This window comes from Danio rerio, chromosome 2, assembly GCF_052040795.2.
Source record: "Danio rerio strain M-AB ecotype USA chromosome 2, GRCz13ab, whole genome shotgun sequence".
NCBI lineage: Eukaryota > Metazoa > Chordata > Actinopteri > Cypriniformes > Danionidae > Danio > Danio rerio.
This window is the reverse complement of record NC_141022.1, coordinates 35,529,504-35,555,826: the sequence shown is the minus strand read 5'-3', so window position 1 is coordinate 35,555,826 and position 26,323 is coordinate 35,529,504. Positions and strand designations below refer to the sequence as shown.

General features: G+C 36.0%; 1 protein-coding gene and 2 long non-coding RNA genes across 9 annotated transcripts in view; 2 read left to right on the top strand and 1 right to left on the bottom strand.

Moving 5' to 3' along the window:
• The window catches only part of fam49ba (family with sequence similarity 49 member Ba), a 46,930-nt gene extending 42,484 nt beyond the window's left edge, over nucleotides 1-4,446 (top strand). For 3 of the 6 annotated variants that reach the window (XM_087238881.1, XM_087238883.1, XM_087238882.1), the window contains exons 10-11: nucleotides 1,921-1,991; nucleotides 3,805-4,263. In XM_087238881.1, coding sequence (XP_087095007.1) covers nucleotides 1,921-1,991; nucleotides 3,805-3,871 — 138 coding nt within the window. In that variant the 3' untranslated portion in view covers nucleotides 3,872-4,263. Of the gene's footprint in view, nucleotides 1-156; nucleotides 1,994-3,804 lie in introns of those variants that run through there. The other 3 variants (NM_001291713.1, NM_200070.3, XM_087238884.1) reach the window with 2 other exon arrangements.
• A 364-nt stretch (nucleotides 4,447-4,810) lies between these two features.
• LOC147837136 (uncharacterized) lies at nucleotides 4,811-8,444 on the bottom strand. The gene is made up of 2 exons (XR_015478697.1): nucleotides 8,381-8,444; nucleotides 4,811-7,683 (listed from the first exon to the last, which is right to left on the bottom strand). It is a non-coding gene; the product is annotated as an uncharacterized LOC147837136 (long non-coding RNA).
• Nucleotides 8,445-9,639: 1,195 nt separating this feature from the next.
• LOC147837135 (uncharacterized) lies at nucleotides 9,640-25,174 on the top strand. 2 transcript variants are annotated; one of them, XR_015478705.1, is made up of 5 exons: nucleotides 9,640-10,156; nucleotides 16,050-16,133; nucleotides 16,310-16,384; nucleotides 18,111-18,230; nucleotides 24,750-25,174. It is a non-coding gene; the product is annotated as an uncharacterized LOC147837135 (long non-coding RNA). The 2 variants fall into 2 exon arrangements; XR_015478706.1 differs by lacking the exon at nucleotides 9,640-10,156 and having other exon boundaries at nucleotides 16,042-16,133.
• Nucleotides 25,175-26,323: the final 1,149 nt, after the last annotated feature.

The following is a 26,323-nucleotide window of genomic DNA, read 5'->3' as shown; positions in this document are numbered from 1 at the left end:
GTGAAAAATTTACTTTTCAAGCTGCTTGGACAGACATGTGTGTATATATAGTGTATAGACTATCATATTGGGGTGATATAAACACACACAGTCCTTTATTTTTTTTTTCAATTTAACAACATAAAAACGGTGGACCAATTGGATCGGTTTTTAGAGTGGTCCCCCCGCCCACCAATATTGATTGACAGCCTTGCGTCACGATCAAATTCTCAGTTTCTTGCATCAGTCTCAGTGAACAATCTCGGCACTTGTACACCGAGACTATACAAACTATACAAAGACACAAATGATTTTGTACTCGCTGCTTGGTCTGTGTCCGAGTCGTACATTTATGGCTGAATGCTGATCCTAGCTTAGCTTAGCTTCTCTCTCTATGTCTGTCGGCCTGTCTGTTGCAAACACAGAGCGTGGGAGCTTTTGGATCTGCCCCCTTGTTATGTTGGGCGGGAAGCCGAAACTAATTTTCATGTAAAGCAACATGCCCCTAAAACAACGAGCTGTGTACACGCCCCCAACATGACACTTTTAAACACATTATGATAAAAACATCTAAACTGTGTGTTGAACTGAACCTAAACTGGCAAACTCAGAAGAACCATAATATTAATTTTAAATCATAAAATAGGGATAAACTATGTGCCCTTTAATACTTACTAAATTAATCAAGCAAACGAAATTACCAAATTCAAAATGTAATTATTTCACTGCATGTTCAAATTATTTGAATAAAATAGGATTGCATTAACCTTTTATGGGGTTGTCATTAAAATATTCACTGGAAAAACCCTGGATTATTAATGGGGGTTATTACTTTTATGAATAAAAAATATTTACAATTGAAGTCAAAATTCTTAGCCCTGGTGTTTCATTTTACAATATTTCCCAAATAATGATCATCAGAGCAAGGGATTTTTCACAGTATTTCCTATAATATTTTTCCTCTGGAGAAAGTCTAATTCGTTTCATTTTGGCTAGAATAAAAACGTTTTAATATATTTAAAACCATTTTAAGGTTGTTATTATCAGTCCCCTTTAACAATATAATGTTTATATTGTATACGGAACAAACCATCCTTATACAATATCCTAACTTGCCTAATTAACCTAGTTAAGCCTTTAAATGTCACTTTAAACTTTACAAAAGTATCTTTAAAAAATCTAGTGAAATATTATCTGTCAATGATGGCAAAGATGAAAGAATACAGTTATTAGAAATGAGTTATTAAAACTATTATGTTTAGAAATGTGTTGAAAAAAAAAACTTTTCTCTGTTAAACAGAAATTGGGAAAATAAATCTATAGGGGGCTAATAATTCTGACTTCAACTGTATATCACATTGTAACTAAGGTCATTCAAATTATCATGAACGGTTCTTTACCCGATAAAATTTTAAGAAGGAAAGATTGTCACAAAAGGCTTAATATTTGTTTTTAGTTGAGCGATTTAAGTAGAGAGTTTAATCTTCTCTTAATTTGGACATTTAGTAGAATTTCAGTGAAAGATGTTATGTTACGACTGTGCAGAAGTATTCTTGCAACACTGATGTTGCAGCTTCTTTCAGTGCAATGCAAGTCGCTTTGAATAAAAGTGTCTACCAAATGTGTTAATATAATGTCAAGAAGCAAAGCTGGTGGCATAATTGACCAAAATAAATGTTTGTTGTTTCTCTCAATGAGTAATAACTGTCGAAATTCCAATTCTGACATTGTCCTCTTCTTACTTTAACAACAATTAACATGCAAACTTGCTACTATTGATAGCTATTTCACACACAGACCTGATTTCGTTCAGTTTGTTGAACAAAAAATTATTCAGAATGAAAAAAACATTTATTTAAAGCAACTTGTTTAAGTCTAGTAGTAATTGTAGCTTGAATGAATGAAGTACATAATGTAATTGTCTGTCTTCATGTGATACAGATGAAAGGATGCATTAAAGTTCTGCGATATCAGCCGGCCAACAGTGTGGAGGGGCTACTCAATGCCCTCAGGTTAGTTTGCTTTACTTATGCTATATAACATTGCACACTGTAAGTGTTGATGGACACACACAAGACAGCTTTGTTTTTACTATGTTGGAAAAAAGTACAATTTATAAATGTACTTTCAACAAGCAGATGCATTTACACTCCTAAAGGTGCACTGTAATCCATCAAAAATGAGTTCCAGTGGTCATTTACACCTGTTATTTTAAATATCTTCTGTATCTGATCAGAGAAATTGCACTTTTAAATATTAAGTGCTTTTTAATGTTAAAAAAAAAACAAATTAACTGTGATATTGACAATTTTTTAAAGATATATTTTGTGATGCAATGTTACCAATTTCCTGTAAAATCTACAGACACGTACCGGAAGCAGTTTGCCAAATATTTACTGTAAATCAATCTTGTTCTATATGTATTTACAGTATTGTATGTATATTTTTACTGTAAATTATACAGTAATTTTCTCTAGGCCTGACACAATAATCAATATATTGACTCACCGCACAATACATGGACATGACCTCATCATTTTTGGTGATGCAATATATATCGTCTATACATAACCAATTCTAGCAACATTTCAGCTTTCTCGATTGGAGGTATCAGTGTAAGTATGGTAAAAAAAAACACCAATATTTACTATAAATAAGTATATTTTTATGTGGGTGCCTGAAAACTGAAGATAGATCTGGTAGCATATATCGCAGTCATTTATTATTATTTGTTTAGGATATGCATTTTCACATTCTGATTCCAATGCATAAATATTAAACTGTTAAAAAGACTATAAAATTATATGTTCTTAAGAATAAGATGTTATGTGTTCTTTGGAAGAGTGTTACTTGCATTGTGATATCATGTTGTCATTCTGGTATTATATAATGAGTGGCATAAAATGGTCTTAAAATGACAATAATATTGTTTAGCACAATATATTTTGGTGCAATATATCGTACAACAAAAAACAGATATCGTGACGGGCCTAATTTTCACAATGTAACTTTAAAATACAGTAACATACTGCTTAACTGTCCTACAGTAAAATACAGTTCATATTACCGTTAAATACTGTCTAATTTACAAAAATCATTAAAAGTAGCTATGTTTCCATCCTAAGATTGAATATCGCATAAAGATGTGTGAATAAAGCAGCGTTTCCATCCAATGAGTTAAAGTGAACCAAATCGTCACTTCCTGATTAACTGGCGCCGAATATCAACAGTATATTCAGCTTCATGAATCTTTTCTTAATTTAATAATTGACTTGCGCCTTAGAAGACAAATGCTGACATGTAATGAGTGCATGGTAGCGTTTAAAGGCGTGAGACGTGGAGCACAGACGCTCTTGATTCTGGAGGTCATCAATAATATAAAACACTTATACTGAAATGGTTAAGGCATTTTAGAATGACCAGAGCAACATTTTAGATGTTTTACAATGTGCTCAGCCTGCTGGTTTGACCATTCACACACTTTTTGATTATAACATGATCAAATACAAGACTATTTTAATGCGCATACTGGAATTTGTTCAGTAAACGTGTAATATTTTGCCACAAGGCAATTGGTGCCAACAAATTACCAGGATTTTTTTGACAACGATATAACAATAATAATAATAGAAAATAGAAACACAAATAAAATTACTATCATAAGTTCAGCTGTATTCTCATTTTCAGGCACCCAAAAGCCTCTTGTAATGTGTGTAAACAGGCACAATGCTGAAGGCGTTTACCATTGTTAGTTCAAACGTGTATATTTCTGCTGCCGTGTCTTATGTATTGTTTTTCAGAGCATTTCTTTCTTGACTCTCACAGGTACACAACGAAACATTTGAACGATGAGTCTACCTCCAAGCAAATCAAAAACATGTTACAAGCTTGACCGTTTCTGCCGTAAAAAGTATTACTTCTCAAATAGACTGGACGAGACGCTTCCACAGTTTTAACTCGACGGGAATAGCCATGTGTCATGTGGCAGCTACTGTTATCAGTCTGTTTTTTACTGTTGTAGTTTGTTTTCTATTTTACTCTGATAGACTTCAAGTCATGTGTGGCCTTTAGATTTCAAAGACGCTTCTTTTGTTGTGTTCCACAAAGAGGAGCTTAATTCATTCCCTTCCCGTGTTTCCTACAGTTTACTGAGTGCTCAGGCAGGAAAACAACAAATATTGCATTTCGCTTTTTATAAATGAGATAATTTACTGTGATTTTTTTTTTACATTTTTTTTATTATTAACATAAGTCTTTCATATTGAATAAAGCTATTTTAACCAAGTGGACTGTGAATGCTTGACAGGAAAGACTCGCATCATTATACTTTTACTCTCACCACATGAAAATGTAAGCTGACTAAATAATTTGTTCTTAACCCACATCCTCTTGCTTCAATTGGTTCAGTATTATTCATCCCTCCGCTACTCCAGAACATCATAGTATAATAAAGACTCTTTCCAGGCAGTATTCCTGTTCTTTTGGTCTTGTTAGCCAGAAATAAACATGTGGAAATTCAGCCCTGTTATGAGTCAGCATCTCTTCAACTTTCCCCCAGAAACCAAAAGCAGAATGATCAGAAATTCTAGATTGGTAGTTTGGTGGTCTGCTGACTCGACTTGATTAATGGGAGAGTTCAAATTAACTACTATCTGCACTTTGAAAAACATATTCGGGCAAATTAAATTAATACCCGTGGCTCCTGACACACATTGAGGTCTTATGAGCAAAAGTATAACTACTTTTCATATACAGTGAAGATCAATAAATTGCTAGTGAGCAATTTATCAATAATGTACAGTTGAAGTCAGAATTATTACCTCCCCTTTGATTTTCTTTTTTAAATATTTCCAAAATAATGTTTGACAGAGCAAGATCAATTTCACATTATGTCTGATCATATTTTTTTTTCTTCAGGAGAAAGTCTTATTTGTTTTATTTCAGCTAGAATAAAAGCAGTTTTGAATTTTTTTTAAACCCATTTTGAGGTCAGAATTAGTAGCCGCTTTAAGCTATGTTTTTCGATAGTCCACAGAACAAACTATCGTTATACAATAGCTTGACTGTCTCAAGATTGAAAGCAATTTCATTATGCTATACTATGAAGGAGAACAGTGACCACATAGTCAAGTACTTCTCACCATACCCTAAAATGCAACTTGCCCAAGAATGTAACTATGTCAAGATGAAGGCACAAGATCTGTATGTTGTATGTGTAAACCGAAAAAGTGTGAAGAAACTCAACAAAGTGGAACATGTAAACCTTACAATTGGAAATAGAAATGTAAAAACCAACAGCAATGAAATACAGAAGTATAAATGCTCATGACCGTTCTCATAAGTTAAAATGAGCTTTATAGCCCGTTTCCACTGAGTGGTACAGTATGGTATGATACGATACAAGTAGGAACAGGTCCCCTTTATCAGACTTGCGTTTCCACTGCGTTTCCACCTAAAAGGGTACTAATGGTAGGTGGGCGTAGTGTACGTACGACAGAAAGTCAATGTCACTCTCGCTTGAGAAAATGTCTCACACAGGTCGCACACCAGAAGCGCCGCGACACGGCGAGCACATGACAGTTTAAAGTATCACACACCAGACGCGCACATTCGAATGATATTTAACATGAAACTAATCAGATGGCGCTCTGTGGCGCAGCTGAAAAATGAACTGCGTCCTGAGCCGTAACCAGGCGGCGCTTCTGGTGTGCGACCGGCTTAAAGCTGTATGGGCCGTTCACATATCATATGAGAAGCACTTCTCACAAAACATGCTTTATACACATACATACTTGTGTATAAATGTTCAATACTGACCTTTCTATGAACATGATTGGATGTTAACTGCAGATCAATGATGCAAAATAGCCTACTGTACTGTTTGCAATTATATAAAATAAATAAATAAATGCAACATAGATGAACACATACAGACCTTTACAGTCTCTCATATGTTACCAATTACAGAAAAACTATACAAGGCATACACTTAGTCCATATTTGGGTTCAAAAACAACATGCAGCATAGCCCACAGTCAGTGCAAACCTCTCATCTGTATCTTTAACCTTCACCAGCACGTCTAACCTCTGTTAGAGAGGACTTCCATCATTCCAAATTCATAATAGTCCAAAAGGTGAAGATAATATGTAAACATGGTTTGTTCATGTTTTAGGTTGCTGAAAAGAATCATTTGCTGCTTTGTTTTGTTGGGCTTCTCCTTTGTTTTTTCATGCGTCACTCTCACGTTTGTTCATTTCTGACGGGATCGGATGTCCGAAGCATTTCAATTATCATGCACACGTTGTTATTATCATCAGCTCAAGAAGTTTGTTATTTTAATTAAAGACGCGCTGCGAGCTCACGCGAGAAAGTAAAACCGCTCTCGCTTTAGACGGCATTGTAAAAAACTACTTGGCACAGGGTAGATTCTGCCCTTCTTCTTGGCTTTGCGGCTGTTCATCAAGACGACGTCAAGGTTTGTTTAAGCTCGGGTCCACCATGGCTTGTTATTATATGTATATATTATTACGGTGTAATGTATATTTAATGTGTATTTAAAACATGGTGGTTTCTTTGTTGTCATTTTGGCTTGTACCCAAAAAGTGGTACAGTACGGTTGGCTTTTAGGTACCTTTTGACAGTGGAAATGACCATAAGAGCCTACCGAACCGAACTGCACCATACCACTCAGTGGAAATGGGCCATTAGTGCTATTGTGAAGATGCACTATTCTAGAAATCACAAATAGGAAGGACCAACTCTTTTGTTGAGGCTGCCCACTTGCCCTTAGTCAAACTTACAAACAACCTGCTTAAGGTTATTTTTGATCTCCACTCTGAATTGCAGCATCCAGAATGTACACGGGTGCCAGTTTGATACAATGCACACCATATCCATAAGCAAACAATACCAGATCATGTGTAAGTTTGTGCCCGAGCACATCATTGTAGGAAAGGAAGCTTCAGACTGTCATAAACTCACTCAGGACTGTTTGCAGAAGCTGTGGGTTAAAGGTATAAAATAACAATTTTCTCCACAGGCTGACTGTTTTGCTTCAGTGTATCATCAGGAACCATGAGTGTTAAAGGGATAGTTCTTGCAAAAATGAAAATTTTGCTTAGTTTTTTTTCTTCTGTAGGACACTAAACAAGATTTCCTAAAGAATGTCGGATAAAAGCAGCCATCGACATCTTAAGTTAAAAATGATGAGATTCAATGACTGCTTTTTACCACTATTCGTCAGCACGTCTTCCCTTTGTGTTAAACAAGAAAATGAAAACACAAATTTCTATTCTAACTATCCCTCTTTATATGTTTTGGTTAAAGTTTACTGAGCTAAACGTTATTTTATTGTTCTACAGCCAAAAAACAGTTTTTCTGCATTTCGTATAGCCCAAGTAAACAGCATATTTTCCTGACCCTATCCCTTTAGCAAGAATGAAGAAGCAGAATGAAATTCCCGAATCCTCCAGTCCTGGAAGTGGGAGTTTTTCCTTTCAGTGGGATGAGTAACACATTCTTCACTCTGCTGTATTTGCTGTGGGCTCTTCTGGGATCTGTGTGCGGGACACTCCTCCCGGTTTGGATGACCATTCTCTCTGTTGTGTATCAGTGACCTCTGTGTTTTCCTCTCACTCGTCGACTCACACAGTTTCCTCATGTTTGTGTGTCTGCTCAGCGTGTGTCATCGCCGGCCTCAAATACTTTCCCCACTGCGGAGTGTGTGATTGTTGCCCTGCTGTCCTCACTCCTCACTGTTTTTTTAATGGCTTTCCTGATGAGCTCGGACACTGTTCCCAGGAGGCTATTGTGCGGCCAATCTATTGTCTATCTGGGAGAAGAGCTACTTCTGATGACTTCCTGCCAGTGACGCTGCATGCAACACCCATAATTCCAGAGCAGCAGACCAGACGCCATATGTTCATGAGGTTTTTTACTGAAATTACAACAAGCAACTCAAAACGAGCATTGAAAGGCAAAGAGAAGCACTGTAAATGTTTGTTTAAAGGGTTAGTTCACACAAAAAAGAAAATTCAGTTGTTAAAAAGGCCATGAAACCCTTTTGTTTCAGTAGGGTTTTTTCACACCTCTACTTTAAAAAAAAGTCAGGAAAGTGAGCGTGTCGGAGGAGCAATAGAGGGAGGATCAGTAAAAATTTGCATAACAATGGGAGTGTCGGTTTGGGCATGGGCTGATTTTCACAAAACGCACACACAGGGTAGAAAGACAGTGACTGTGTTTACATGGACATCAGTAATCGAATTAGTTGGCAAATTATTAAATAGTGGACTTTAACTGCAGTTTGACTCTTTCATTCAGGAATTTCATTCATGCCCCTTGTGATAAACGAGATATTTGAATCAAGGAGGAAACATTGAGGAGTAAGGACAGCAGGGCAACAATCACCCACTCCGCTCTGGGTGTGTATTTTTCATGCAATGTTTGATATCGCACGGCGAATGAGAAAAAAAAAAAAAACCTTCCACATTTCCCGGAAACTTAGATGCACTCGGCAGGTAGCGTCAGAAAGCCATGTGTGTTATTACTGTCACAAATTGCGGTGAAAATCCTACACGACGGTGAGTTTGATTGTGGTGAAACATCCATACACACTCATACACTACAGTCAATTTAACCTACACAATTCACCTGTACCGCATGTCTTTGGACTGTAGGGGTAACCAGGCCCCCAGAGGAAACCCACACAAATGCGGGGAGAACATGCAAACTCCACACAGAAACACCAACTGACTTAGCCAAGGCTCAAACCAGCAACCTTCTTGCTGTGAGGCGACTGCACTACCAAATGTGCCACTGCGTTGCCCCAGGTTGCATACTATAGTAATTCACTTATTCTATTTGTCCAATGTCTGGACTCTATAGTTTGTCATTGATTATCTTACTTTAGTGATCACATACTGAATATAGGCAATCGCCACACTTTTCTGAAAACATTTATGTAGTGATATTTTATAGTTATTAGAAAACTGAATTGCAACATTAAATCAGATCCTAAACAACAAGACAATAATGGAAAGTGCTCGCAAATATAATTTCTCAGCATGTTTGCAAAAACTTCATACATACACTATAAAAATATTAACTTATAAATGATAACAAGAACTGCTTATTGAAATTAAAAATATTTAATAAATTACTAACATTTATCACTAATAATAACTAATCATTAAAACTAATGCTTAAAACTTCTATTAATAACTATGTAATTTATAACAATTATAATAGTTTTTATTTTGCCCTAATATTAGTTTTGAACCACTTTACTAGTAACTGGTAAGTACTTACTAAGATAGTTGTACAATGTATTATTATACAAGTGTCTTCGTATTAATAATAAACTAAGATTGTAAATGAAAGAAATAAAATTCCCAGTTAACAGATCTTTCCATTATTTGGATGTCACTACATCTCTGTCCATTATTCAGAATCATCCATATACAAAGCTGACAACTCAATCAACTTACATGGAGAAAGTTTCTGACCTTAAATAGTTGACTGAGAAATGTTTAAACTTCGATAATAATCTGACTACACATAGAAGTAAAATATGTTGGAACTGGAATGGAAAGGTGACACTGGAAAAACTAATGCCACTGCAATGTTTGGACTGTGAGTCAGTCAGATCTGAGTGAACTAGCACTGCTGGATTTGCTGTATTTAAGCACACTCCTACATCCTGTTATCGGAAGCTAATTTTTGGAGTTACGTCTGCTGTGACCCATATCGCACATTCTGGTATGTTCTGTTGTTTCTCTGTATGAGTGTTTGTCTGATTCTCGCTGAGGAGCAGATGATATGAATGAGTTCAGCCTTGATTTTGCGGATGGCAGCAGTAACCTGTGACACTGTAAATCCATATGGTGAACCAACATACAGAAAGAGAGGAGTAAAAACAGATCTGAGCTCGACTTCAATGTCAGTAATGTGGGTCTGAATCAACAGGTCTGTCTGTTTTAATGAATTGTTGAGCTGCGAGCACAGCAGATGCTGTCAATGTTAACGGAAGGACCCTCAGCATGAAAAGACCACTTACAAGGAGCTCTTCCTGATGGGACGTCCGCTCTTGTGTCTCAGAGGTCCAATCAAAGACATTTTCAGAAGCAAGAAAAAGGACCACACAGGAAAAGAGGAACAACCTAAGCATTCAGAGGACAGGTTGCTTTCATGGTTCCCTTAATATTTAGCCTTTTTTTTTTTTTTTTTTGAGCAGATTTTGGTGTAAAAGCAGGAAGTTAGACAGAATATATTGGTTTAAAAAAAAAGAGAAATATAAAGTGCTTATTTGATAATAAACCATTTTTAAAGAATGTGAGAAAATATCATGAGTCAGTTCTTTTTACATTTTGTTTTACATTTAATTTTTTCTGAACTGTACCTCAAATATTTAGAAAAAACCAACGTAATATACAAATAGCAGAAGAGTGATTTATCATTGGACATGTATCTTCATATATGCTATTTCTTTTATATGAAATTATTAATAATATTTTTGTCCTTTTAGGGCATTATATATTTACATAGAGGTGTCACATTATAAGACAACAATCGATTTTCTTTTCAGCTTAGTCCCTTTATGAATCAGAGGTCACCACAGCGGAATAAACCGCCAACTTATCCAGCATATGTTTTACGCAGGGGATGCCCGTCCAGCTGCCACCCATCAATGGAAAACCACCATCCACTCCTGCATTCACACACATACACTCCAGCCAATTTAGCTTATTCAATTCTCCTGTAGCATGTCTTTGGTCTGTGGGGGAAACTGGACGCAGCCATTGATATCCATAACAATAAGATATAGAGAATACTATTAATGTCAATGGCTGCCCCCCCCCCCCCCCCCCCCCCCCCAAAAAATCTTATATCTTCCTTTGTGTTCATCAGAAGAATGAAACTCAAACCAGTGTGGAATAAGTGGAGGATGAGTAAATGATGACAGAATGTTCAAGTCTGGGTGAACTACCCTTTTAATAGATCTCTTGAGAGATCTAGCTGGGGTTGAAGGTATACTGAAGGTATACTGAACTGTGTGTGGGACCGAGCTGCAGGATGATGGCAGAGCTCCAGCTGTCGTTGTGTAATCGTATTACTGTAATTAGGTAGTGGACTCTGTAATCCACTTCAGTCAAAACACTGGCCTGTGTTTGACTCACGTCAACATTGACCGCAGCACACTGGCAGATTCTCTTCTGAAGCAGTTCTCGTTCATCAATGCTGCTTTTGTGGTATAATCTCAGTCCAACATTTAGACATATTTTCAACTACCAATTCAAACGACAAGAACACAGCAGTTCACTATGAATGTTTTGTAGATATATTTTTAATAGTTTGACTGAATCAGACTTAGGGGCCACATGGTGACTCAGTGGTTAGCACTGTCGCCTAACACAACATGAAGGTTGGTTCAAGTCCCGGCTGGGCAAGTTGGCATTTCTGTGTGGAGTTTGCTTATTCTCCTCTTGTTCGTGTGGGTTTCCTCCAGGATGCTCCGGTTTTCTCCACGGTCCAAACACATGCACTATAAGTGAATTAAAGAAACTAAATTGGCCATAGTGTGTGTGTGTGTGTGTGCAAATGAGTGTGCATGGATGCTTCCCAGTGATGGGTTACAGCTGGAGTGCATCCGCTGTGCAAAACATATGCTGGATAAGTTGGCGGTTCATTCCACTGTGGTGACCCCTGATGAAAAAAGGGACTAGGTCGAAGGAAAATGAATGAATGAATTAGACTTACATATAAGGTGAATAATCCTTTATAGAAATATGATACATTGAAATATATGCAAATTACATAACATACAAGTATATATTTGGATTTCACATTTATAAAATGTCATATATGCAACATATATTTTGAAATGTTGCAAAACTGGCTGCTTATGTGTTTTTTCAACCATTGGAATAACTTGTATTTTACTTTGTATGTATGTTCAAATATATTTTATAGAACTATATAAATGTTCATGTGTGTTCATACTGTATATAGTCACAGGGGCGTAGTAACTGGGGAAGGACGGGGGGATATGTCACCCTCACTTTTAGAGACAGACCATTTAGAAACAGGTGAATAATAATTATATGAATGTAACTTTTGGATCTTATACAGCTTCTAAATCAGTTATTGGAGATGAGTTATTAAAACTATTATGTTGAGAAATGTGTTAAAAAAAATCTCTGCGTTAAATGGAAATTAGAGGAAAAAATAAACAGGGGGACCAATAATTCAGGGGGGCTAATAATTCTGACCTCAACTGTATATGATGTATATGTTTTAAATAGGTGAAATCCAAATATGAGCAATTTCTGTTTAACAAAGTAAGATTTTTTTTCAACACATTTCTTAACATAATGGTTCTAAAAACTGGTTTCTAATAACTGATTTATTTTATCTTTGCCATGATGTTAGTACATAATATTTTCATTCATTCATTTTCTTGTCGGCTTTGTCCCTTTATTAATCCGGGGTCACCACAGCGGAATGAACCGCCAACTTATCCAGCATGTTTTTACGCAGCAAATGCCCTTTCAGCCGCAACCCATCTCTGGGAAAAATCCACACACACACTCATACACTACGGAGAATTTAGCTTACCCAATTCACCTGTACAGCATGTATTTGGACTGTGGAGGAAACCGGAGCATCCGAAGGAAACCCACGTGAAGGCAGGGAAAACATGCAAACTCCACACAGAAACGCCAACTGAGCTGAGGTTCGAAGCAGCGACCCAGCGACCTTCTTGCTGTGAGGTGACAGCACTATCTACTGCACCACATATTTTAGATTCTAGAATTCACCTTAGAGTGCAATTTAAAGACTTAACTAGGTTAATTAGGCAGGTTAGGGTAATTAGGCAAGTCATTGTATAATGATGGCTTGCATTCCTTTAGACAACTGGGAAAAACACTGCTTAAGGAGGCTAGTAATAATATTAATATTACAATAAATATATATTTTTATTTTATATAAAATTTATAAAATTTAAAAACTGCTTTTATTTTAGGTAAAATAAAATTGACTTTCTCCAGAAGGAAAATAATGATAGGACATATTGAGAAAAAAAAAAATCCTTGCTCTGTTAAACATCATTTGGGATATAAAATCACAGGAGGGATAATAATTTTGACCAACATATGTATGTCATATTTGTAATTTGCTAATTCTGCAATATATCAGATTTCTAAGTGAGACAGAATAAAAAATGACGATTTTTTTGCAGTTGTAATAGCTATCATATTAAGACTTTCTCTGCAGTTGTTGAATATGTATAGGTGTCAAAGTTCACTGAGGTTAGAGTTTATGTTTTATGCCTGCAGGTGGAGCAACAGCACCAGCTTAAGCACATCTATACATAGTCTCATGTCAGACACTATATGAATGTATATGAGCTCTGTATGCCTTTTTGATGCACTTTGAGAATTGGTCTTGGTGTATATGGATTTACAGAGAGACAAGGTCATTCTTGACTTATGCAGCAGCTAAAGGACAAACGCTGACCTTGTATGAGGTTAAAAATCACTGAGTCTCTCATTGTACGTCAAGTCTGTCATGGTCAATAATGATCAATCATCTCCAATGATTTCACATTAACCGAGCAGGTCGAATATTCTCTTTTCATTTGCCTGTAAGAAGGGTATTGGATGAAAGTAATGCTGAGTTTATGATTGCACGGCACTTTCTGTTTGTGCTGAGATCAAAATAAATGAGAGCCGTTTATCTTTTTTTTCATCTGTCTAATTTGATTAGCATCTCTCTTCTTATCTTTTGTCAATTATTATGGCAGTTTAAATCAATGTTAACTTTCATATTGTTTAGACTACAGAAAGAATTATGTATGCACTAGTTTAGGGTCTTTTTAAAATTATTTATGTTGAATAAAATTATTAATTTATTCAGCAATGATGCATTAAATTTATCAAAAGTTTCAGTAAAAATATTTATGCATACAAAACTTAAATTCTTTCACATAACTGATGTTTTTTTCGAATGTTGTATAGTTTCCACAAATACATATTCAGCTGTTTTTTAGCTTTATTTATTTATTTATTTGCTGTTAAAATTGTGCTCGGGTCATTATTTCACCAGTAAGTGAGGTCAATATTATGATCCAGGTTAACAGGAGGGTTAATATTACTGATTTTTTTTTAACAGATGTTTTTTCCTCAGTGGACCTGTGTGTAACTTGTTTCAAACTGACACAATATAATGTTTCTTGTGACATTGATTTAAGTTAATGATGAAGATTAGCTTGTTTCTTTATGCAAAATTCTGTAGATTTGAGGATTGGACTTAAATTTAGCTGCTTTATTTTAAAGGTTTATTAAATGCATCATTTTTGACCTGAAGGACAAACGGTGTATACAGAATTCTAGTACAATGATTTATATTTATATATTTTATTATAATGATTTATAATGCAATGCCACTTTTCACTTCTCTAAAAAAAAAAAAAGAAAATCTTCTATTTTCCATATACTAAAGGTTAAGCATCTTCTCAAAAGAATAAAATAGAAAAACAAGCATTTGAAGCCTTGCCAACAAAACAGAAGGAAATGGGGTGAAATAATGTTGTTTTAATAGATTTCAATAGGTACATTTCTGTCCTAAAAGTACTGAGTGAAACTATTTTCTGAGCCAATAGTGTAAAACAGATATATGAAAGGAAATTAGGGTGAAATAATATGATTTATTAACATATTTGACCCAAATGTGGATTAAAAGAACCCAGCATTTTTAGTGTAAACCATTAGTGACCTATAGAGTGTGTTTGGACTGTGGAAGAAACCGGAGCACCCGAAGGAAACTCACGCCAACACAGGGAAGAACATGCAAACTCCACACAGAAACGCCAGCTAACCCAGCCGGGACTTGATTTAGCAACCTTCTTGCTGTGAGGCAACAGTGCTAACCACTAAGACACCGTTTATATATATTGAAATCTTATTGTTATTGTATATTGTTATTGAAATCTTTAATACTTTCAGAAAACAACTAAAATCTCCAGTTTTAGTCCTTTCCATAAATCAAGTTTTTTTTTTTTGCTATTATACTCTTCTATGAAAACATAAAACTTAAAAAAATGGAGATACAGTATCAGTTTTTGCAAATAAACTCTTCATTGACAGACATCTTGGTCATTCATCAACTATGGAACCTGCAGATCAGCTACTGGCATAGAATCAGCCTATGAAGTATTGTAGGAATCGCCACTGTAGGACTTATTTTAATGTTGTTTGTCTTATTGTCTTGGCATCTGCATTATAAATCCATCCAAAGCTACTATTATTTGTGCAGTTCACTCACTCTCCCAAGAGTTTTTCAGTTCTTCTATAACTGGAAATGTCACAGTTTACCCCTTTAGTTAACACCAGTACAGCATCTTTGGGTGTTTTATATTTCTGAGCTTCCTCTACATTTCCACCTGTAGCACTGAGACTGAGAATGATTATGTGTTAAATAATTTCCATTCATACTCCAAGCATTGACCACCTTCCTCAATATTGATAAATTTTCTGGTTTGATCTCAAGCCTACGCAAATAACTGAGAAAGCACCAATCAGAGGGCGCATTTTTATGGTCATTATGTAGAGTCTTTACAAGGTATTTTACAGCATTTTAAAAATACAAGACACTGAAGTATTCTAATACAAAAAAATTACCCATTTTCATAAACATAATCAAATACAAATTACGAAACACAATTTTTTATTGAAAATACATATTTTAAATACTTGTATCGTAAATAATGCCGTTACACCAAACCAGTTTCTAGTGAAAACTGCTGAGATATTACAGTAAAAAAAAATGGTGTACGTTGAATCAACCTTTGTTTCTTTAATTAGCAGTTAGCGGGAAGCAGCACTTCCCTTTCTGCATTCAGCAACAGTCTGCTCTGAATGATTTTACTTTGAATAACTAGGCAAACAATAGTTCCCCTCTGAGCAACGCTCTGCCATGTGGGCTGTGCTTATGTCAACAAACAGCCTCATTACCTCTAATATGATTTCCTCTGCTATTTCTCGCTTTCTTTCCTCTATTTGCACACACAAAGATGGGGGGCAAAGTGCAGAAGACTCCTGGAAGTTGTCATTGTTGTCAGCGGCTGGCCTGTTCTTCCACTCTAAACACTGCTGAGGTGCAAACAGCTCCTTTTCACTTTTGCTACTTTATTTTTTATGCAGGGTCAGTTCAGCCACCATCCATCTAAATAAAATGACCATTTACTATGAATGCATGTGTACAGCTGACCCAAGAGTGAAACGCTTACAACTGTAATGCTGCTTTAAACCTGAAGCTGTTTTTTATCCGCAGTTCATGCACTTTTGTTGGCTTCTTTGCTGTTCTATATGAGCCAGAAAGTCATCCAGGATGAAAGCTAACATGAGGGTAAGTGCAATCCGATATTCTTATCCAGTTAAGATATGAACCACCATATTTAACATGTTTACATACAAAGGTTTGAAATAAAATGCGGGCTCCTCACACCTGCTGTATTCTCATATTGCAGCAAACAGCAGAGTCAGCCTGGATTCTTTACCATATTTTCACAACATTAGCAGTGCCGTGTCACCATGACTCATTATTACTGGTATATCATTGTAATGATTAAGCTCATAGTTTTCTTTCAGCACTATTTTACTTTCAGACCAGCCCAATTCCAATTCATGTCTAGTCTAAACCGCCTTTAAATATTAACCTGAGTCTTTGATTAATTAACTTTGCTGATAAATTGCAGTTCATGATTTTAAGATTAAGACATTCCTCTGGTACAAAAGCTCTATAATTCCATAAGGAACCTTTAAAGGTAGCATAGAATGCATTGATACATTGATTAAATTGTTCTCTGATATTTACATAGAATGTATGTGGCTTAGGTAAGTGCAAACAAAACTCCAGAAAAGGCTTTAAAACCCCATTTCGAACCCAAGTAATTGGCCAATATAGAATAGAAAGGTCTTATTTGACCTTGTTTGGAAGAGGTGACTTGAAAATATTAATGAGCTCTGCATCTTCTGATGCTTACACAGTGTAATGTACTCCTAAATACATGCATGCGAAATATTCAAACTTCAGTTGGCAAAAATATTTTATCAAATCGAGTAGACTCTTTGTCAAACGGTGAACAGTTTTACGTTAGGAGCAAGTGTTACTATAATTATTGTAATTTTCTAAAAAAACATTGTGACCAATCAAACCCAGGAGGGGGCCACACAATGGCTTATCCAACTTATCCAGCATATATTTTACGGAATGGATGCCTTTCCAGCTGCAACCCATCACTAGAAAACACCCACACACACTCATTCACGTGCACACGCAGACTCATACACTGCGGTCAACTTAGTTCTTCAATTCACCTATAGCACATGTCTTTAGACTTTAGGGGAAACCCGAGCACCCAGAAAAAACTCATGTGAACACTGGGAGAACATGCAAACTCCACATAGAAATGTGACCAACTGACCCAGCCAGGACTCGAACCAGTGACCTTCTTGCTGCGAGACAATTGTGCTACCCACTGTGACGCCTCATTTTTTGCGTAAATATCTATATTTCATTCCATGTCACTTAGAAACTTACACTCCTAAAAATTTGCTAGTTGATATTGAACCTTTAAGTTATGCAGAACCTTTCCATTGCAGAGTAGTTTGATGGGCCTTCGATGGCATTGTGACAAATAAAGAAATTAATAAATTAAAAAATAAACTCTTAGGAGTCTACAAAGTTTGCTCATTTTGCCTTTGCATAGCAGTATTGAGGTCTCCTTTCTTGAGTATTTGAGTCATAAATCAGAGGGTTTTAGGTGGAAAGTTTCCGCTCAGCTTGTAGGCTCCACAGCGAGTCCTCAGGGATCTCCCACAGCTACGGTCCACGACTCCAGCGGGCTGCCCATTTAACACAAGGGTAAATAAACAACACTCGCCTGCTGACACATAAACAGACACACGCTCCTTCTGGAGGCAGTTGTAGTCTGCCACAGTTTAAGTAAACTCTTGCGTAATAAGGAACTGTGCAGACAGCTTTGGCAACAATGGCAGTACTATGCAGAGAGGGTCAGGGAGGCCTGCTGTCGGAGATAAAAGAGTAATCAGATGCTTTTTTCCTCATTCAGTTTTCACCCAGAAGACTGGAAATGAAAACATGAAGACACATGCACTGAATTTCAACTCTCAAAGTGAGCGTGAGTTCACTTCCCAGGCCGAGCGGGACTCATTCTTCACCTCTGTGTGAGGTGAGTTCAAACACAACAGAGGCCATTCATGGGGTCACCATCGCATCAAACTCTCATTCGCTCACTGCACGACAAGTAGCACACAATGCTGGACCTGTGCCCACTATCCCGGGAGATCGCAATAACTCTGGGAACACGCAGCGTTTGCTCATTCACAATAGAGCCTTCTCAGTCATATGTGGAGGAACTTTCTAGTGCAAACATCTGCACTTGAGTTCAGTTCCACTTGAACGATTCGGTTCATTCATAATGGAGCATTGCTGAGATCCCCATCAAACTTTCCTCCATGATCATGTGATTAAGCCACTGACAGATCTGTCATCCTCATATCAAGTCCAAGTAATGATCAGTCATCTCTAATGATTTTACTTTAATAAGCTAGACAGCTTCTTTTTCTATGCAAAATTTGACATTGTAAAAATACTGAAGGCAAGTCTTATCACATGACTGCACAGCACTTTCTTTATCAGAAATAATAGATCAGAAATAATAAGCCAGTTATTTTTCCAATCCATTGGTTTTTGAACTTTTTAACTCCTCTTCGAATAAAAACTACTTTTACTTCCCCCAAACTTATTTTTAATTCTGAAAAAAAAATGTGTTTTGTGTTTTTCAGCTTCATTAAAATAATTAATTCATTAATTTTACTCTCTTTATTCATCAGGGGTTACCATTGCAAAATGAACCGGCAACTTATTCAGCATATGTCTTACACAGCGGATGCTTATTCAGCTACAACCTAGTACTGGAAAACATCTAAACACACTTATTCACACACATACACTATGGGCAATTTAGCTTATTCAATTCACCTGTACCAGATGTCTCTAGACTGTGGGGGAAACTGTAACACCTGGAGGAAACCAATCATTAAAATAATATTCAAACAAAATAGATTAAACACTTGAACATATATGCTTTGCAGATCAGAATTAACTGTCTATACACTCAAAAAATGACGTTTGCTGTTTGTTCAAATTACATATTTGAAATGAGCTGAATCAATACAATTATCGAGTTTTTTTTTTTGCAACAACTTAATTGTTTTATTTTTAATTCACCTAAATCTGTAAAAATTTAATTGATTAATTTAATTCCTTTGTGTTGTCTATTTTACAGTGTATTTAGAGTGTCTGGTGTACTTTTATAAATACCACTGATCAGTTTTCCAAAACATCACTTTTTTTTCCGGCTGATACTGTAATATCACTCAGGCCTGTAGCCAGCCTGGTGTAGAGGCTGGTCCTTTTTTCTTAAAAAGTGGATCTTTTTGCAGTTATTTACCTTATTTTCTATTTAATTATGAGGTTTAAATACTGCATTTTAGTGACATTTTAACCACTATTTTTAGCTGGATTAGTTTGTCAGAGGGTCATCATAATCACTCTTTTTAATGTACCATAAACAGTTAAAACATTAACATGCAGAGCTTCTTGATTTTTTAAATCTTTTTTAGTGAAAAAAAAAATATTCAAAAAGTTCATCGACAAAAATAGCCTTATTATTATAAAAATAAACTCTAATATGGGCACCTTTTTATAGTTATTTTGTTTTCTTTCAAGAACTCCAAGACCTAAAATAAAAGTTACTTGTAGTGAAAGATGACTCCACTTACATCAGATTCCGTGTTATGTATTTATTTATTTATTTATTATTTTTTTGCACAACAGGACATGGTGTAAAATTGTTTGCATTTATTGAAAGCTTTCTTTGATGCTTTCACAACTTATGATGGCACAGCAGTCAAAATTAGACAAAAGAGCTCATGTATGGGACAGATTCTGGACCTTTTATCAGTGGAGGATGGGTCTTTCATCACACTTTTTTATTTTCATGGTCTGTTTGTTGAATTTAAGTTACATTGCATCTACATGCCAACTAATTCTCGTTAGATTATAAGTAGACTGTAAGGTTGGGCTTAGGGTTAGTGTAAGACATGTATTTGCTAAGTTTCTTATAGTCAGTTAAACATCTGTTGAAGGAGCAGTATAAACATTACGCAGACAGTAATCTTTAAACATCTTTTTTTTTTTTACAAGCACTTCCAAAACAAAACTTTGACTAACTATAGGCAAACAACAGACTTCTCCAATTTGGGCCAAATGTCAATGAATGACCATATCGTGTTTAATATTACTGGCTTGATTTATTTATTTATTTTCTGTATTTGCACAAAAATAATAGGTCAAAGTGTGAACGACACTGCTGTTGAGCCCTAAAGCCCATGATGAATCCCTGGACTAACAAAAGACAAGCAGTAGATTTCACTCGCTCTCTGGGCTTTAAAGTCATACAACGATGGGCGTGCTTTAATAAAGCAGATATGAGATGAATATATCTTTAAAATTTCCAGTGAATGAAGTCAAATATGGGTAGGGTTAATGTAAATTCTAGAGAGGAACATACATGAACACTCCCTTCGATCCAGAACAGAGGAATTAGTCATGGACTTTTTCAGCCGTAACTCTACACCACACGCTTCCTCCTTCATCCTTTGCTTCTCAATTACCGATTTGTTGAATAATTACAAGCTTTTATTGTGCTATCGACTTTCTTTAGAAGATATCTGATATCAGTGCAGCTTTTGAAATCATATCAGCCCATTACAGACACTTGAGGAATCATGACCTCCTCCTGTGTGTTTTTCTGAAATTAATACAATGAACGAAAAGAACAATAATGTGTGTGTGTCATGAAAAACTATACTCTAAGCCACAGATTTCCTCTAACGCCTTTTATTTTAGATTTCTTATAAACTTCAAAAGGGAAAAACTTTTATTCCAAAATCATGGAAAAGCAAATAATTTAGTACGAAACAAATGTTCTCAGTATAAATAATGTCAGTATATCTAACACATTCAATATATTTTGAAGCTGCTTTGCATGAAACCGTGTATTATAATTATCGTTTGGATCGATATGCTAAATAATGTAGAATTTCTATAGACAAACTTATATATATATATATATATATATATATATATATATATATATATATATATATATATATATATATATATATATATATTAACAAAATATATATGCAAAATTTTGTTTTCATGACAAGCAAATAAAGTGGTCTATGGTTTTGATTTACAGTTTTTACCATCTCAACAGCTAGTGAACTGTCACTTTCATCAGTGTCGATGGTCTTTTAACTATAGGAAAGCGTACCGTGTGTAAACTCTGCAATCCATTAGTTGTGAAATCCCACAGTGCATTGACAAATATGCCGTATCTTCAAAGGAGCAATGAATTGAGCTTTAAAGTGCCGCTTGCAATACAATAAAGAGATAACAGTTCCCAAGTTCACTAAAATGTAACTGAAATGTTTCAAGTACAACTTGCACGATGCACATCAGCTATCTTTTGCATTATAAATGCGTGAGAACAACTGGGACAAGTTAATTAAAGTACAAAAGTATAACAATTAAACCACATAATAGTTACTGAAGAACTGGGATTTAGTTTGTTGCACAGTTACATGAGAATCAAAGTGAGCTTTTAATTAGGACAGGTTTAATCAACAGAAAATGAACCTACTGTAACCATATTACAGTATAATTATTAATTTTAGATGGTTTTAAAGGGATCGTTCCCCCAAAAAGAAAATTACCTCTCCATTTACTCTTGCTTTTGCGGTTTTAAAACTTTACGAGTTTCTTTTTAAAACTTTATGTTTCTTTCTTCTGTTGAACACAAAGTAAGCTATTTTGAAGAAAGCTGATCATTCTTCTAAATAATTTCTGTTGTGTTCAACCGAAGAAAAACTCAAGTGAAGGGTGAATAAATTATGACAGATTTTATTTTTGGGTGAACTCTCCCTTTATCTTATCTCTTATAAAGATAATCAATGATATACGCCTAAATACAGATTCAGGCAAAATAACAGTGCTGGTATTGTTGGATCTCAGTGCTGCATTTGACACTGTCGATCACAGCATGCTTCTGGATAGGCTGGAAAACTGGGTTGGGCTGTCTGGGACAGTCCTCAAATGGTTTAGATCTTACCTTGAAGGTAGAGGTTACCATGTCAGTATAGGTGACCATAGGTCGAGGTGGACACCCATGATGTGTGGAGTCCCACAGGGCTCGATTCTGGCACCTCTCCTGTTCAACCTTTACATGCTCCCTCTGAGCCAAATAATGAGAAAGAACCAAATCTCCTACCACAGCTATGCTGATGACACTCAGATCTACCTAGCCTTACTGCCTTACAGCCCCATTGACACCCTCTGCCAATGCATTGATGAAATGAGCAATTGGATGTGCCAAAACTTTCTTCAATTAAACAAAGAGAAAACTGAAATGATTGTGTTTGGGAACAGAGATGAGGTTCTCAAGGTAAATGCGTACCTTGTCACTAAAGGTCAAATGACAAAAAATAAGGTCAAGAATCTTGGTGTGACTCTGGAGTCAGATCTGAGTTTCAATAGTCATGTCAAAGCAGTCAGTAAATCAGCATACTATCATCTCAAAAACATAGCAAGAATCAGATGCTTTGTTTCTAGTGAAGATTTAGAAAAACTTGTTCATGCTTTTATCAGCAGCAGGGTGGATTACTGTAATGGACTCCTCACTGGTCTTCCTAAAAAGACAGTCAGACAGTTGCAGCTCATCCAGAACGCTGCAGCCAGAATTCTAACCAGAACCAGAAAATCAGAGCACATCACACCTGTCCTCAGGTCTTTACACTGGCTGCCAGTTACATTCAGAATAGATTTTAAAGTATTATTACTGGTCTATAAATCACTAAATGGCCTAGGACCTAAATACATTACAGATATGCTCACTGAATACAGACCTAACAGATCACTCAGATCTTTAGGATCATATAAACTAGAAGTTCCAAGAGTTCAGTCAAAGCAGGGTGAATCAGCTTTCAGCCACTATGCCCCTCGCTGCTGGAATCAGCTTCCAGAAATGATCAGATGTGCTCCAACATTAGGCACATTCAAATCAAGACTGAAAACACATCTGTTTAGCTGTGCCTTTACTGAATGAGCCCTGTGCTGCGTCCGACAAATTGCACTATCATGTTTTTCTCTTCTTCTTCATTCTTTTATATCACATTTTACCTGTTTTTATGTTTTGTTTTGTTTTTACGCATTTTTATTATTTGTTTTTATTTTTATTTTACTTGTTTCTTTTATTCTTGTTTATGTAAAGCACTTTGCATTGCCACTGTGTATGAAATGTGCTATATAAATAAACTTGCCTTGCCTTGCCTTAACTACTAAATATTTTTGTTAGTATTGTTAGGTGTAAAGTAGTAATAAAACTATAGTTTGGAGTAAAGTTTAGGCTTTGGTTGGGGCTAAAGTTAATGGTGTAACTAATGTCTACAGCCAGTACTTTATACAGTGTTATGTACCAATAATGTATTATACACACTGGCCACATTATTAGGTATACCTTACTAGTAATAGGTTGGACCTTTTTTTTTTGCCTTCTAAACTTCCTTAACACGATGCTCAATTGGTACCAATGGGCCCAAAATGTGCCAAGAAAATATCTCCCACACCATTACCCTTACCACCACCAGCCTGAACCATTGATACAAGGCAGGATGGATCCATGTTTCATATTGTTAAAGTTCAATTCTGACCCTACCATCTGAATGTCGAGCATAAATTGAGACTCATCAGACCAGGCAACGTTTTTATTGTCAACGTACAGGCAACGTTCTATTGTCCAATTTTGGTAGGACTCTGTGAATTGTAGCCTGAGTTTCCTGTGCTTAGCCTTAAGGTTGGGCGTGTTATGTGCAGTCAGAGATGCTCGTCATCATACCTCGATTGTAACGAGTGATTATCTGAGTTACTGTTGCCTTTCAGCTGGAACCAGTCTGGCCATTCTCCCCTAACCTCTGGAATCAACAAGGCATTTGGGCACACAGAACTGCCGCTCACTGGATATTTTCTGCTTTTTGGACCATTCTCTATAAACCCTAGAGATGGTTGTGCGTGAAAAATCCCAGTAGATCAGCAGTTTCTGAAATAATCAGACCAGCCCGTCTGGCACCATCAATCATGCCACATTTAAAGTCACTTAACTCACCTTTTTTTCCCATTTTAATGCTCGGTTTGAACTGCAGCAGATTGTCTTGGCCATGTCTACATTCCTAAATGCATTGAGTTGCAGCCATGTGATTAGCTGATTTAAAATTTGCGTTACCGAGCGGTCAGACAGGTGTACCTAATAAAGTAGCCAATGAGTGTATATTGTGTTAAACAGTAGTTTATTATGCCAGGTGATATTAAGTGAGGCTAAATTCCTTTAGATTATCAACTCAGAGCAAAGTGGTTGTATTTCCCCTTCTTTCTGATTACTCAAGAAACCAACAGTACCCTAATTAAAAGAAATAGAGTTTGACTAAACAATTTAAGCATCTACATACAGAAACACTGAGCAATTTACCTTCTAGTCAACACTCATTTAAGGCTAAAGCCCAATTCTCTAATACTTGTTTGACTTAATTTGCAACTTAAACTGTGTGTCTTCACCTTTGCTCCTCAGTGCATGAAGAAAGAAGGAGGTCTTCCTAATGGGAATTTCCCTTTGGCGCTGAAGCAGTGGGATTCCAGGAATTGTGCTCATTTTGAAAGTTAACTGCTAGCATGACAGGTGTGCCCATGGTACTGTATATGGGTAACGGCTTGCTTTGAAAGCCTTTCTGTGGAAGCGTGACAGGAGAAGAAGGGCCTCACGGTCTGGGAAAGCATTCGGTGCTGTCACACTAGAACATACATGTTTCACACATTACAGCATGCTGCAGGAGAAACACGAGACGCCTCTTGAAAATATTTAAGGCACTGACATACAGTATTGGGTACTGTATATGTGCTGCTGTATATGTAATGTATTTACTATATGTAAATTGGCTTACAAAAGTCTGAGACTGTAATAAGAAATCTGGGATTAAAAAATGAGGAAATAACTCCAACTCTGCCTGATTCTTTTAGTGTTCAGCACATGAACTGAGAAGAGGAGAAATCAAAGGCACACCGAATGCACATACTTTAGTTATAAATTGTTTCCCACAAATGATTTTACAAACCCATTTAAAATCCAAGGAATTGACCGTAGAATGTAATGCTCTGTTTTTACCCAAATTTAATAAGTTTATTATTTGTATAGCACATTTAAAAACAACACACATTGGCCAAAGTGTTTTCCAATAATAGCTTAGAAAATACAATGAACAGAGCTAAATCAACCAAACATAGAAGGAGCATGACAAACACTACAAGCATGCATCAACATATAAACCTACACTAGTTTACACCAAAAGCCCTGGCTCTTTTAAAGTGCTTTAAAATAACCTAATATCCAAAGATAGGCCATACCAAAGGCAAGGTGCAGCAAACTAAAAAGGCTCAGTCACCTTTAAATTTTAGAAAGGACTTTGGAAGCTTTAATAGACATTTTTGGGATTACCTCAATGGCTGACTTGTATAAGACTGCATATCTGAAGTCTATTTAGGAATTTGACTATGCAAATCTTTATAGACGTACAGTAAGTCCTTAAATTGAACTGTAAAATTAATAGGCAACCGTTGCAATGAAGTTAGCCCGTGTGCTCTTATCAGTTACAAACATTGACAGTGATGTACACTGAAATACACACGACCAAAATAATCATACATCAGTTGTCAAAAAATATTTTATCAAAATTGAGTATATTTCTTGTCAAATGACATTTGTTTTGACTGAATTGGTGAAGAAAGTCATGTTAGCAAGGAGCGAGTGAGATATTTCAAAGATTACCTAATAGCTATCTGTAAGCATTAACAATATAGTTTGCTCCTGAGTTATGTGTTGTGGATACAAGATAGGAAAAGTATAATTCTAGCCAACAAATGCTTGAATAAATGTATAATCCATCTTTCCTGTATTAAGCATTCTGGTTCTCATGCACTGTGATCAGAGGAGATACTCCATGCCTGTTGAATCAAAATAATGTCTATAATGCTGGTCCTGTTTTTAACTTAAGAGTCCCACATACATAAGAAATAACGTTAACCTGGGGCTATTAGAGGTACGGTTCAGATTGGCCTGTTTTTTAGTGATTTTTTCCATTCAGAGGATAT